At 30.5% G+C, this 13,640-nt stretch overlaps 1 protein-coding gene across 1 annotated transcript in view; it reads left to right on the top strand.

Moving 5' to 3' along the window:
* LOC111706118 (titin) overlaps positions 1–13,640 on the top strand; it is a 110,607-nt gene that overhangs the window by 94,287 nt on the left and 2,680 nt on the right. Inside the window, exons 63-78 of the mRNA XM_023478891.1 lie at positions 1,959–2,035; positions 3,866–4,209; positions 5,166–5,302; positions 6,064–6,129; positions 6,572–6,716; positions 7,418–7,482; positions 7,564–7,643; positions 8,227–8,458; positions 8,714–8,830; positions 9,158–9,266; positions 9,487–9,567; positions 9,721–9,861; positions 10,003–10,026; positions 10,827–10,904; positions 11,007–11,097; positions 13,298–13,410. Of these exons, the coding sequence (XP_023334659.1) occupies positions 1,959–2,035; positions 3,866–4,209; positions 5,166–5,302; positions 6,064–6,129; positions 6,572–6,716; positions 7,418–7,482; positions 7,564–7,643; positions 8,227–8,458; positions 8,714–8,830; positions 9,158–9,266; positions 9,487–9,567; positions 9,721–9,861; positions 10,003–10,026; positions 10,827–10,904; positions 11,007–11,097; positions 13,298–13,410 (1,900 nt within the window). The remainder of the gene's footprint in view (positions 1–1,958; positions 2,036–3,865; positions 4,210–5,165; positions 5,303–6,063; positions 6,130–6,571; positions 6,717–7,417; positions 7,483–7,563; positions 7,644–8,226; positions 8,459–8,713; positions 8,831–9,157; positions 9,267–9,486; positions 9,568–9,720; positions 9,862–10,002; positions 10,027–10,826; positions 10,905–11,006; positions 11,098–13,297; positions 13,411–13,640) is intronic.

Genomic DNA, 13,640 nt, shown 5'->3' with positions numbered 1-13,640 from the left:
AGCAATAACAATTCTGAAAACCTTACAAAAATAAGACCTTAAAACAAAAATAAATGCATTTTTTTAAATAATAAAAAATGCCTTTTTTGTGCAAATCACGTAAATTTAACAATTTTATACCATTATGAAATAAAAATAAGAAAGATTTGAAAAAAGATTGCCCCATCCCCCCCCCCCATGCGAATACCTTAAGCTATCCCTGCATTCCACATTTATGAGCTTCTAGAGCTACCCACAAAGAATTAGACTGTACAGACGACCTGAAACTCCTAAATCATTAAGTATTAGTCTAAAATATTTTTCTAAATGATTTAGCAAAGAGAAAGAAACAAGTTTACAGTTGTATAGAATGGACTCTCTAAAGTCTCAACCCTGTGTACATATACATTATATTATTATATATAATAAACATATTCCATCGTTATAATAAACGTTTAAGTATATTTCTGATTGGTTTTGGTGCATTACATTGCAATCAAGAGATTAAGACTAACTTTGCAATTAGAATAAGATTGTTTTTATTATTTTTCTTTGACCCATGTCAGGGGCAGAACAGCTAAAATTGATTAAAAGAAAGCAGTATGCAATAATTAACATTCATGGAATGATATTTTAGACTTGGCAATAACTTTTCTTAATTTTACAAAGCGAAGGAACACTTTTAAATCTAATTTGCTAATCCCTGTATCTTTTGAACCTGATGGTGTAAACCTTTGTTTTTTAAACTTAGACTATTTAATCTATCATAATTCATAATTTGAAATATCAAGAGTCTTGGACATAAGGTTTCAAAGATATAGTAAATAGGATAGTACAGTGCTATGCTTATTGACAATTTAAGCATAGCACAGTCATCAAAAGATTGCAAGCTCTCGCGAAAATATCAATGAGAATTTTTCCAATTACTTCTTGAAAACTAAAGTTAAAACAAATGCTTTGGAGTTGTAAAATGTACATGTATAAGGCTACAAAAAAGTTGAAGTGAGTTAGTGAGGTAAAATCAAAGGTTATGGTGTTGCGACATTTTAAAGTCTTGATAACTTTTCAGAGCTCTCTGGATCGATGCTTTCCAAATTGCTTTTCTAAATGTTTTCAAAATTATTGTATTTAATATCCAAATACGGGTGTTTTTTACTTCTATAAAAAAATTTCAAAACACATTCATTATTTAGAAGGACAAAGTGAAGCAGCCAGCTCAATCTATTTTAATGAATAGAATGAAATGCTTCATTGAGATTTACGTGAAAGTTTTCTATTTAAGTCTAGAGTGTCTTCAAAGTGCCCTCAATTGATTCAATTCAATAGATTTCTAAAGAATTTGTAAGTTCAAAACAATTTCGCAATTTTTTCTCTTTAAAAAGCCCAGAAAGGTTCATTTCTTTATATATTGAAATAGGTTAAAAATAATATACATTTTTGTCTTATCTGCAAGTTAGAATTAGGATTAGTGAATGTGTGCCTATATTCTTTGCTATATTTTTAATTGCATGTACATGAACCTTACGTTGAAGCAATTATTTCTGTTTTGGAGGCTGTAGTTATGTTATTTTAAATTACCTAACTGCCTCTTGGGATAATTAAGTTAGATTATGAATTTCTAAGGGTTTATTAAATTAAACATTTAAATTGTTTACAATTACTTTTTGAGAAAATTTTGCTAGTAAAGTAGTTCTTAATAATAGATGATTAACCATTTAAAGACTAAAAATCATAAAAATTTTAAACCAAAAATACTTCTTATATTACACTGTCAGAAATGATGATAACAAATGAAAAGGTTTTCTTGTTATCACTTAGACTTAAACAAATTGTTAGGCAGTGATATTTATTTCTAAGACTTTACAATAATTTTCTTTTCTTTTCTGATAGGGTATCAAAAATATCAAAAATTAAAAATTAAAAAATATCAAAAATTAAAATGGTTATGTTTCAGAAATTAATTATTTTCTTTATTTTAGCGCAACCCTGCTACTTTACTAAACAGCTGATGAGCAAACGAGAAATAGAACATAGAGAAGTCACTCTACACTGCCAGGTAATCAATAAATCAATTATTTATAAAACATTTGAAAAACCAATAAGTATTTAATTAATAATTCAATTATTCATTCATTATAAAATCAATTAGTTAATTGATCAATTATCTAATAACTCAGTTAATTGATCAATTAACTAATTACTAATCTATTATATTAATCAATCAATTATCAGTCAATCAATTATTTAACTTATTAGACAATTGATTATTCATTCTTTTATTCAACAATTCAACAAATCAGCTGATTAAATAATCAGTTCATCAATCAATCTTTTAATGACTCATGAAGTAATAAGTTAATTAATCAATCTAATAATTAGTCACTTAATCGCTCAATGATATAATTATTTAAAAAATCAATTATGCCGAATCCAATAGTGCCTGATCCAATCAGGGTTAGTCATGTGTTTGTTGTCTATTCTAAACCAATAGATATTGTATGGTGGTAACATCTATCTTTCTATCTTTCTCATTAACCAATTATATGAATCCTTCAATCGGCGCTATCAGTAAATGGAAATATTTACTTCTACTGAAACTATAGTGAGTCAACAAATCAGTTAAATAATTAGTTAGTTGATTAATACTTGTATCACTCAGTTAATCAATTAATGAAACCTTCAATCAATTAATCAATTATTCATCAATAATACAAATCAATTAGTTAATTGTTTTAATAACATTTTTAAGCATTCAATAAACCTATCATTAAATCAATATTATTATTTAATCATTTTTTAAAAATACAGAAAAGCATAAGTTTTTTTCAATTCAATTCTAACTAATATCTCTATTGGCAAGTTATTGTTTGTTGGAATGTTTTATAGAAATGGGTATCTAAATGTGAATAGAAATGGGTATCGAAATGTGCATAGAAATGTGCATAGAAATGTGCATCGAAAGTCGAAAAAGAACTCAGTTTTACTGAATGAACTCTTCCGATTTCAGTAAAAAAAAATGTATTAAATTAGTTTTAAAACATTTTTTTCTTTTTTGAAATTAAGAATGAAAACTCGCCCAGCTCTAACTAAATAATAATAAAGAGTTAAATTAACTTATCAAGGTCTAAGAAAACTGTTAATGTAAACTATTTATCTTCCTATTAAAGGGAATGTAGGCGTATTTTAAAGTTACTCTCCATTAACACATGAACGATTTCCAAAATGTTTTATCTGACCAAAAATGCAAAAATAAATTTATTTCATGGCGGTTTTTCTAAAATAAATTATGCATTTCAGAAGCACTTTTCAAGTTAAAACGACGATCTTCCACATTATTTAGTGTGAAGGTTACCGGACATAACCCTCTACACATAAAGGGTTTAAATTTCGTAAACAGTCCCTTTAGGACTGAGGAAATTTCGTATACAGTCCCTTTAAGATTGAGAATAATGTTAATGTTAACTCTTTATTTCCCTTCTAATGGCCTAGACATTAATTTGAGCGATTTATGAGATTAGTGCCAACTTTTACTGCACTGTTAATTAATCAATGTAATCAACTTTACTTCTCTTCTACAACTTTCAACACTAATGTAGAAAAGAAAATTCAATTCTCTCTCAATATACTTTAAAGGGACTGTGGACATAATTTTAAAGAGTTATCTAATGTTGGATTTCCGATTCTCAATTGTACCCTGACTACTTTCAGCTTTATCTCCTACTACTTAAATCCGCTATGGAAAGTTATCTATTTTAAGAAAGACAAAGTGTGATAACTCAGTCAATTTATCTCAAACAAGAAATGAAAAATGAAAAAAATGTATTTAAAAGTTTTTTTATTCTTTAATTTTTCAAACAATTTTGTATATATTTTTGAAATTTTACAGGTTGACATCGAAGAGGCGGATGTGACCTGGTATTTTGAAGATATTGAGATCATCAAGGGCTACCCCGACTGGTTCGATCACATCAAGTTCGTTGACGATGTCCGCGAGCGTAAACTTGTCATCACCGATTGCCCGCTTGGGGCTGAAGGTCGATTTACCGCCAAGACGAACCAGGATGAGACGGAGTGTAAGCTCCGTGTGGTCCCGGAGAACAAGTTCTTGAAACCCCTGGAGGACCAAACCTGCCAGGAGAAGGATCAAGTAATCTTCGAATGCCAGATGGGAGATCCAGAGGCAGAGGCAGAGTGGAAAATTGCTGGAGAAGTTGTCAAAGAAAATGACAGGTAAGACTTTAAGAATTACAATACATAGATAGATAGATAGATAGATAGGGAATACAGGGTTACCCACATAGGAAATGACTTCAGAGATCACTGAACGGACATTTTTCCATCATTTTTTCACACTAAAATGTCCCTGAAACTGTAAAATTTCTTTCGTGGCTAAGTTGATTAGTATACAATTGAAAGACTACATTTCAGAGAAATATAATTCAATCTTCAGATTGTTATATTTAATGAGTTCCAGGTGTCCGCATTAAAGTTTCATCCTGTGTGGGTAACCCTGTAGATTAGATATCCTTAACTCTGTTGCACTATGATCAACGAACTGCAACGAACTATGGAATATGAATCCTTCTCACAAACTATGATTTTCTCATCCCTACATCTTTCAAGTTGCTACCCAATGTCGTTGACGTTAGGTTAGATATTTCAAACTATAAAATTCTGTAATAGAACAAGTTTGAAATATTATATCCTTTATCCAAACAGACATAAATCATGTTTCTCTTTTACTATTTTTATCCTCAGTGTTAAAATTATGATAACGTGTAAATTTCTTCCAGTTGAGTTTGACAAATCTACCGCTCACTAAACTGTTGTAAACTACAAAGTTCCCTTCTCTTTTTAAGGAAATTACAAAATTCCCTTATCTTTTTAAGGAAATTAGAAAATTCCCTTATCTTTTTAAGGAAATTACAAAATTCCCTTATCTTTTAAGGAAATTCAAAAATTCCCTTCTCTTTTTATGGAAATTAGAAATTCCTCTATTTTTAAGTGGCAAAGACTCAAGTGCTTTGATATCACTGTTTTTTTAACCGATCAGAAGCGACCAGTTTTATATCACTTTAATAATGAGAAATTAGTGTTAAAAAATTCTCACAGAGGCCAGGTGTAGACTTTCGTTTTCGTTAATTTTAATAGGATTTTCTACACATTTCTAACAATGTTTGTTCTAGGATTCAGATCAAGAAGCTTGACAAGGGTGTACATAAGATTATTATCTTGCACGCTCGTTTGACCGATACCGGCGTGGTGACCTGTACCTGTGTTGGTCAAAACGAGACCTCAGCGCAGCTTATGGTCAATAAGAGAGGTGATTACAGACATATATTTAGAAAAAATGTTTTATTATTTTCGGAAAAAGTTTTAAAAAGGGTTTAAAATAATTTAATTGGGGACTTAAAGTTAAAGCTGTCTAATATGTTTACAGGGATAAGAGATAAGCAGCTGGTTATTACAAAAATAAACTACTACGGGTTAAATTTAGTCACATAATCTGGCATTAACTTTATAAAGAGCTAAATAAGCAAGACTAAAAATAAATACTGAAGTTAGGGATTAAGCTTGTTAAAATTCAAAAATCCGTTTTCCCTTCGTTCCATTGTATAAAAACCATGACAATCCAAATTTGTTTTTAAATTATATTTTTACAAGATCATTTTAGGAGAATTGTTTTGAGTTTTTTTTTAATTAACAATTAATTTTATTTTGCATGTCTTTATGAATCAATGAAAGAAAGGGGAGTTTAATTAATTTAGTTTTGGTTTTATTTTGTTGTTTCATTAACAAAGATAGGGCGTTTGATTTTTGAAGAAGGATAAAAACAACCATTCATTAATGAAAGGTAGTAACAAACCTACGTTACCAGTGTTACAGTCAAATAAAAAAAATAGGCTTTCTTGCACCCATCTTCTATTTCAATTGTGAACATTTTCTCTTTGTAAAAATTTAGTGGATTTTCAAAATTTAATTTGGTAGATTTTCAAAATTTTGTTGGAGGCTACTTTTTAAAATTTTGATTCTCCACAAACCTTCCCCTGTGGTCATGTGAAAAACGTTTGCACCGTACCCTAGACCCCCCTGATGTTGATGCTGGAGACCAAGATGCTGATGGGGGAAAGGTCAAGGTCAAGGCCAAAGGTAATTTTTTTAAATTCATATAAAAATTGGGTCATTTAAAATTATCAATGTTCTAAAAAGTCATCTTCAAAAAATTCAAAAATGTTCAGTCAAATTTATGAAATGTAGGTAAGTTTTGATAAAAATGTCAATTAAAATGTTTCTTAATGATATTGTTATGATTATTGTGACTGTGACATACAACAAGTACAAGTACACTGATCTATATTGTTTTGTACTCATAGAGTATTATGCAGTTTTACATTTATATGTTGCAAATCTGACTTTTTTACCAATACTGTTAAAAGACACAGTATTTGTCCATTGTTTACTTCTGACCCTTTCTTTAAACCGTTATCACATGTTCTGTACTGCAATCATGTGTTCTATACACATTGCACTGAACTTGTGTACGGTGTTGTGTATAAAATGAACAACCAAGACATGTTCATCAACATTGTAGCTCGACAGGGTGGTGGGGGCAGTTTAGTGGGCATAATACGAGATGGCGCTGGTGTCGATATACCGCTGGATCAGTACACATTGGAACAAGACGGGGATAACTTCTCATTCAACTTCAAGAAACCGTTCAGACCACGTTCTGGCAGGGAAGATTCTCATTCAACTCAAATAAAAATTTTAAAATACTAAAAGTTTTAAAGGAAGTGTTCACAAAAAATTATAATTGTATAAATTTATCGTAAAAAAAAATTTCAATTTATTTTCCATAAAGTTTCTGTTTTGAGAATAAACATAAATCTGTTGCACCAAATTAACGGCGAATTTTGTAAGAACTATCTTTCTTAAAACTTTTCAAATATGAAGAAATCTCTAAGATTTAAAATTCATAAAATATTTTTAAATTATTTAATTAAAAATTAAGAAGCAGTATTTTCTATTTATGTATAACTGTCATGCGAGAAAATATGTTTTTTGGTTAGGATTTAAATTTGTTTGTTTGTTAAAGGTTTAAATTCAAGATTTGTAGTCCGGAACGTAATGAGTGATTAAAATTCTCGAATTTAAACAGAAAACAAACAAAAAGATAAAAATCCCAACAAAAAAAAATAATTTCCCAAATGATAACCCAAAACAGTTGAAAATCTAAGCTTCTTCATTTCGAGTTTCAAAAAAATGTGCGATTATTTTTATCAAAATCAGCGAAATAAAAAGGGAAACTTGCCTTTTACTCATTTGCTTTGGAACAAATAAGAAACTTTGTAAACCCAAGATCATGAAATTGTGAGTAAAAATGCGGTAGAAAAATCTTTCAAAATTGAATAAAATGTGTTAAATGATTATCTATCAGATACACTGTTGTATTTACTAATGAGGGTGGATCAACAGCTAAAGACTTTATGGTCAATTTCCTGGGTAAGTAAAAAGTATAAAATAATGATATTTTTAACAAAATTCATTTTTTAGATAGAAATAATTATCTAATTGTGCATTTAGACGTGCCCAGCCCTCCATTGGGTGTGTCTGTCTCCGATATCCATGCAACATTCTGTAATCTTCGCTGGGAAGAACCACAGGTAACAAAATGTTAACTATATCTAACAAATAAATAAAATTTCGATAGATTAAACAATTGATGATAATATCAAAATAGCAACATTTGTTGTTTTTCATTAATGAATGTAATATATTTTCCCCGAAAGCTCAAGTTCGGTAAATATTTTTTGTGGCGTGGGTAGAAAAATCTTTGAAAAAAAGAAACAAGAAATTTCTGTACATCCGTCTCTAAAGACTCATACATTGTGGGATAGGCCTGTATCTTCTATTGCAGAGCAGAGATCACTAAGTGTTTATCTTTCACTGTTTTGATTCTACAATTATTGGAACTCTTTCTTTCTTAATGATGTTTATGTGTGGTGAAGACACGTTCTTAATTATATTGGATGTTTCTCGATTCAGTTTCTTTGATTCTTTATTCAATTAATTACTTATTTGATTAGATTCTATGAAGTTATAATTTGTTATATCTGTGTTATATTTATATGAAAACATGTCACATCATGACCTAAGAGCAAGAAAGACCATTGCAGAAACTTTAGGCATATCGACTTATTACATAAAATAATTAATTTGCGATTTAAAAAAATATATTTTTACAAGGATGATGGCGGTTCCCCGATCACACATTACATTATTGAGCAGTGCAGTGCAGACACCAAACCAAACCAAGAAATTTGGCGGGAAATTGGAGAAACGGTGGCAGGGAGGACGACATTTAAGACTGAACTCGTGGATGGTCAAAAATACCGGTTTAGAGTTCGTGCACTAAACAAAATTGGAACTTCTTTACCTGCAGAGCTTCAAGATTTTGTCCTTGCTAAAGATCCTTGGGGTAAGTTTATCTAATACAACAAAAAATCTATTATTATCCCCCCCCCCTGTAAAATCTATTATTACCCCCCCCCCCTGTAAAATCTATTATTATCCCCCCCCCCTGTAAAATATCATTGCCAAACTTTAGATCAGATAAAACTAAGTGAATCTTGCACATTTGTAAACCAAAAGATCGAATTGTCTTCGGTAATAATTGGACAGGATTGTTGATTTATGATTATAATTATTGAAACTTATTGTGTTGCTGTTTTAGATGTGCCAGGCCCTCCTCTGAATATTGAGGTGCTAGACTGGGATAAGGATTATGTTGATCTAAGCTGGGAGGCTCCACAAAAAGATGGAGGAGCACCTATTCTGAAATATATTATAGGTTAGACATGAACATATTGGTTTATTTATCATGTTTAAAGGAACTGATTACTTTTCCTAATGCCTAAGTATTTTTAGAACCTGATATTTTAGACCTTGTAACACTTATTGGTTTAAACTTTTAATTCTGGCTCAATAGATTTAATCATCAAATTAAGTTCTGAGATATCAATATTATCATGCTCTTCTTTTTTTACTTTTTATTCAGCTTTTGTCAATGCGTCCATGAAAAAGTTTTTGAAAAATTAACAGAATTTTAGTCAAAAACTACTTTTGTTTTTCATTATCCAAATTATGCATTTCTTAAATCTAATAAGTTTTATTTCAGAACGAAAGGAAAAGTTTGGTAAGGACTGGGTGAAATGTCACATGACCGACTCCGCTGACCTGAAAACCAGAGTAACCGATGTTCTTGAAGGAAAGCAGTTTGAATTCAGGTAAAAATATTTTTTCGTCACATTTTCTTTTTTTTCTCACAGAAAATCGATAAAACTGTGAAATAGGAAGACGACATTACATGCATTTAACTTATTAAGTGAAATTGATTATTGAACTATTTCGAATCATAATTTAAGTCTCATAGTCGTCTTCTTATTCCTAAAGGGGTATGGTGTCCACTGTATGAAAACCTGGATTTATTTCTAACATTTTTTCCAGAGTGAAAGCAGTAAACAAAGCAGGAGAAGGTGCGCCAAGTGAACCAAGTAAACTTGTCACATGCAAGAGCAGATTTGTTAAGTGAGTTCAATTCAAGACAATTTAGATTTCAAATAAAACTATATCACATTTATAATCAACGACTGAACCCTGAATTGTATAGGAGTACATATAATTCTAGTTTGGGATTCGAAAATACACAATGAAACTTTGATAAAAATTTCGCAAATTCAGGCCCTTTATTATCGGAGACAAGATGGTGGACGTTGTTGTAAAATGCGGGAAAGTAATCAGCTGGGATATCAAATATGGCGGGGAACCTGATCCAGAAGTTAAATGGTTCTTTAACGACCAAGAGATTAAAACCGATGAAAGGTAAACAATTTTCTGCTATTTTTGAGCTTCTGTAAAGATATTTTTTAATGTACATAAATTGCTGTTTTTCTCCTTGTACATATATATTTTATATTTTGTGTGAATTTTGAATTTTTTAAATATTTGTTATTTTTATTACAGTTTAGACACCAGTACAAGACAAAGGTATGATTTAAAAGAAGAACTTATAATTCATGTTTTTATTCCATACACTTTTTAACTAATGTAAAAAATAAATTAAAACTTTGTTCTTATTATGTTTTTTTTATTAATTAATTCAAACGTCTTTTAGCATCTTGGAATTTGTGATTTTAAATAACGTTTAGTTTGTTAGTTTGTAAAGTTTCAAAAGAATCAAAATAAAGTGTAAAAGATTGAAAGCTTAATGTAAAACTTGCTCAAAACATTAAACAAATTTAACAAAATTAAACATAATTATACATAATTAAAGGATCAAAGTGGGCTCTTGGATACAACTTTCTAATTAAAACTGTCTGTGTGTAATTAAAACTTTGGAAGGGGGTAGTGGGGGTAAAGTTGATTTAGGAACTGATTAAAATTAATAAAAAAGTATCTTCAAAAACAAAACAAAATATTAAGTAATATTTTAACTCCCCCCCCCCCCTTCAACAGATACATCTTTAATTGCATGCACCGTGCACGTGTACAAAACCTTAAATACATGAATGTCGATCATTTATATTTTTTGTCTAAAAGAGATAATTCATATGAAACATGTTTCATCTTGGTTTTTAATCTCCTTTCAAGTAAAAAAATGTTGGAGCTACTTCCACAAAAAAAGTTAATTTTTAACAACTTAGATTCTTTAAATTGCATGTTTGACTAACTTTTATAATTCCACTTTTCTGCACTGTTAGAATTCTCTCAAAAACATTGTGTAAATCCAGTTTTGAATATCGATAACCTTTTGATTAATTTATATTTAAAAACGTTTACTATTTAAGAGTGACTGTTGACAAATATCAAAGGAATACTGTGCTAACCGTTAGAAGAACTTGTAGAGCTGATACTGGGAAATACAGGTCAGCACATTTAGATTTGAAAATCCGCAAATACTTATTTTAGTTTGGTTTGGTTTTCAGAATTGTATTGACCAATGAGAGTACAGGATTGATCTGTTTTAGGTTGGTATTGACCAATGACAGCGGAGAATGTGAAACATCAGCTGATGGTGTGGTACTGGGCCGACCATCAAGACCTACTGGACCCATTGAGGTAATTATTTGGCTAAAACTTGATATCCATGGATATCAAGATAATAGAAATATATCATACTCCATTCCTTTCATGCTGTTAAAGTTGTGAGTTTACATCCAGTCAATGAGAAGCCCTAAGATATTTTCACTTTGAACTATATTCGAACTTTTGATACGTCAAACTGTCTACTATAAATTCGAACTCACCTTTCTTATAATAATTTATTCGTTGTCCAAAAAATAATCCTTACTAAATTATTCTTACTTGAACCTTTCTGGTAGTTTTTGGTTTTGTAAATAAATAGCCCTGTGCAGAATGTTGTCTAATAAAAACAGGATAAAAGATTTCCTTCCATTAATTCAATTTATCAAAGTCTAAAAACAATCTAAAGGGATGGTCTCCTATACAATGTGATATATGATATAAGAAGACGACATTTAAGATATCTTAATTGTATTCAATGTCGAGAGTAGCTATAAATAAGCTTATTTAGTGAAATGGGCCTTTGTGCAATGTACGATTGCTGTATAAATATTCATTGGGACTATTTAAATTAAAACTTGAGAACAACAGTCTTCTATTAATAGGACCAACTATTGAAATAGAAAATAATAATGGTAAATAATTTTTCTAAATTTCAAACCCTAAATGGCAATTAATTTAAAACATGAAAGTAAAGCTAAGAGTTTAAAAACCAAGCTTCAGAATGATATTTTTAAAATAATCCAAAAGTAGGATTTCCTCTGCGAGTGAATAATTCGGCAATTTTGGTTCTTTTTATCTATTTTATTGGTATCCGTGAGGATCACACTTCAACATAAAGTACCAGATATTCTTGGAGTATATATCACATGAATTCCAATAGAGGGAGATAATTCAATTGGTCTACTGCCAAGTTTTGCCTTTTGTAGCCTGTCTTTGTACTGTTAGTGTACAGCTTACTCTACAGGGTGTCCCACATCAAATTAGACCGTGTCAATGGGTCTAAATTACGATTTGCGGGACAAATCAGAATATTTAAGAAGAATTAAAAAATTTTGAAACCGTTAATAATGTTAATAGAATTTTTTTTGCATAAATTGCTAGATTTTTCAAGTATTATGTGCGTATTTTGGCGTTAAAGATTGGAGATAATCTAATATTATATGGAACGCTCTGTAGCTCACTCTCTGTTAAATTCCCCTATATCTTCGGTCAGTGTACTGCAAATATATCTTCAGTCAGTGTACTACAAATATATCTTCGGTCAGTGTACTACAAATATATATATCCTCGATCACTGTACTGCAAATATAACTTCGGTCAGTGTACTGCAAAATACTGCGGTCAGTGTACTGCAAATTACTTCGGTAAGTGTACTGCAAATTACTGCGGTCAGTGTACTGCAAATGACTTCGGTCAGTGTAATGCAAATTACTTCGGTAAGTGTACTGCAAATTACTGCGGTATACAGACCGCAGATTATTAAAGTATTAGAAAAAAAGAAAAAAATTCTATCCGTTCAAGAATTGTTTTCATGCTTCTCTCTCCACATTGTTTCCTGCTTCAGTACGAACGGCTATTATCTGAAAAGTAAGTAAAGGTTACCCATTTCAATTAACCGATAACGATCGGCTTGAAAAAGTCTAAACGTGGCCAGCCCTAGTTCACAATGCAGTGAACTATTTGATTAGGTTTTTATTGCTCTGATATGAACCATGAAAGATAAGAGCTCTCCAGTATATTATTATTCATATTATTGCCCAGGGAAACATCAAGAAAATATCTAAGATCTTATATTTGATATCTACCAAAAATATTATTTACCAAAGAAAAATATAATTATATTTGGTCGTGGTCACATTAGTGGAACATGCTAGAACATCAAGATTAAACAGTATTTATGTTTAAACACAAAGAAAAAAACACAAAAGAAAAAAATGCAGCGATCCCCAATAAACTGTAGAACAGGAAGACGACAATACCAATAGCTTAAAAACTGCACGATTGCTGTGTCTCATGTAAAAGTTGAGTATTTAACGCATACAGTTACTCAACATTGTAACTTGTGTATCAAAGTTGTATGGGGCTCTTTAGAATTATTTTCTAATTTTTATTTTTGTTCTGAGAACTTCAGGACATCCTGCAGATTGATCTGGATAATAATGGTGTATGTTTGTGGGACACCCTGTACATTTTTCTTTTTATTAATTGTTCTCAATGTCTTTATTCTTGTTAGATAACTGAAGTGCGAGCAAAGAGAACCAAGGTTGGTTGGCATAAACCAGAATCTGATGGTGGAGTTCCTGTCACAAAATATATCATTGAAAAAATGGACGTTGACACTGGCCGGTAAGTATTATTCAAATACAACAAGAGAAAAACTGTCCCAATTATTCCTTGATCACCAAAAAATCAAATTTTCCTTTAAAAATTCCAGTGAATTTTCTTTCCACAGCCTGTCTTGATAACTGAAAAGAATTGGACAATTTTTAGAATCATTTTATCTTCTAATCAAAACTCGTAAAAAACCTGAACAGATTTAAATACATGACCGAACTAAAAAGTAAAAACAAGTAAAT

The sequence above is a fragment of the Eurytemora carolleeae genome, unplaced genomic scaffold (assembly GCF_000591075.1).
Source record: "Eurytemora carolleeae unplaced genomic scaffold, Eaff_2.0 scaffold713, whole genome shotgun sequence".
Classification (NCBI taxonomy): Eukaryota; Metazoa; Arthropoda; class Copepoda; order Calanoida; family Temoridae; genus Eurytemora; species Eurytemora carolleeae.
Note: the sequence above shows the minus strand (reverse complement) of the source record. Positions and strands in the feature narration are given on the sequence as shown.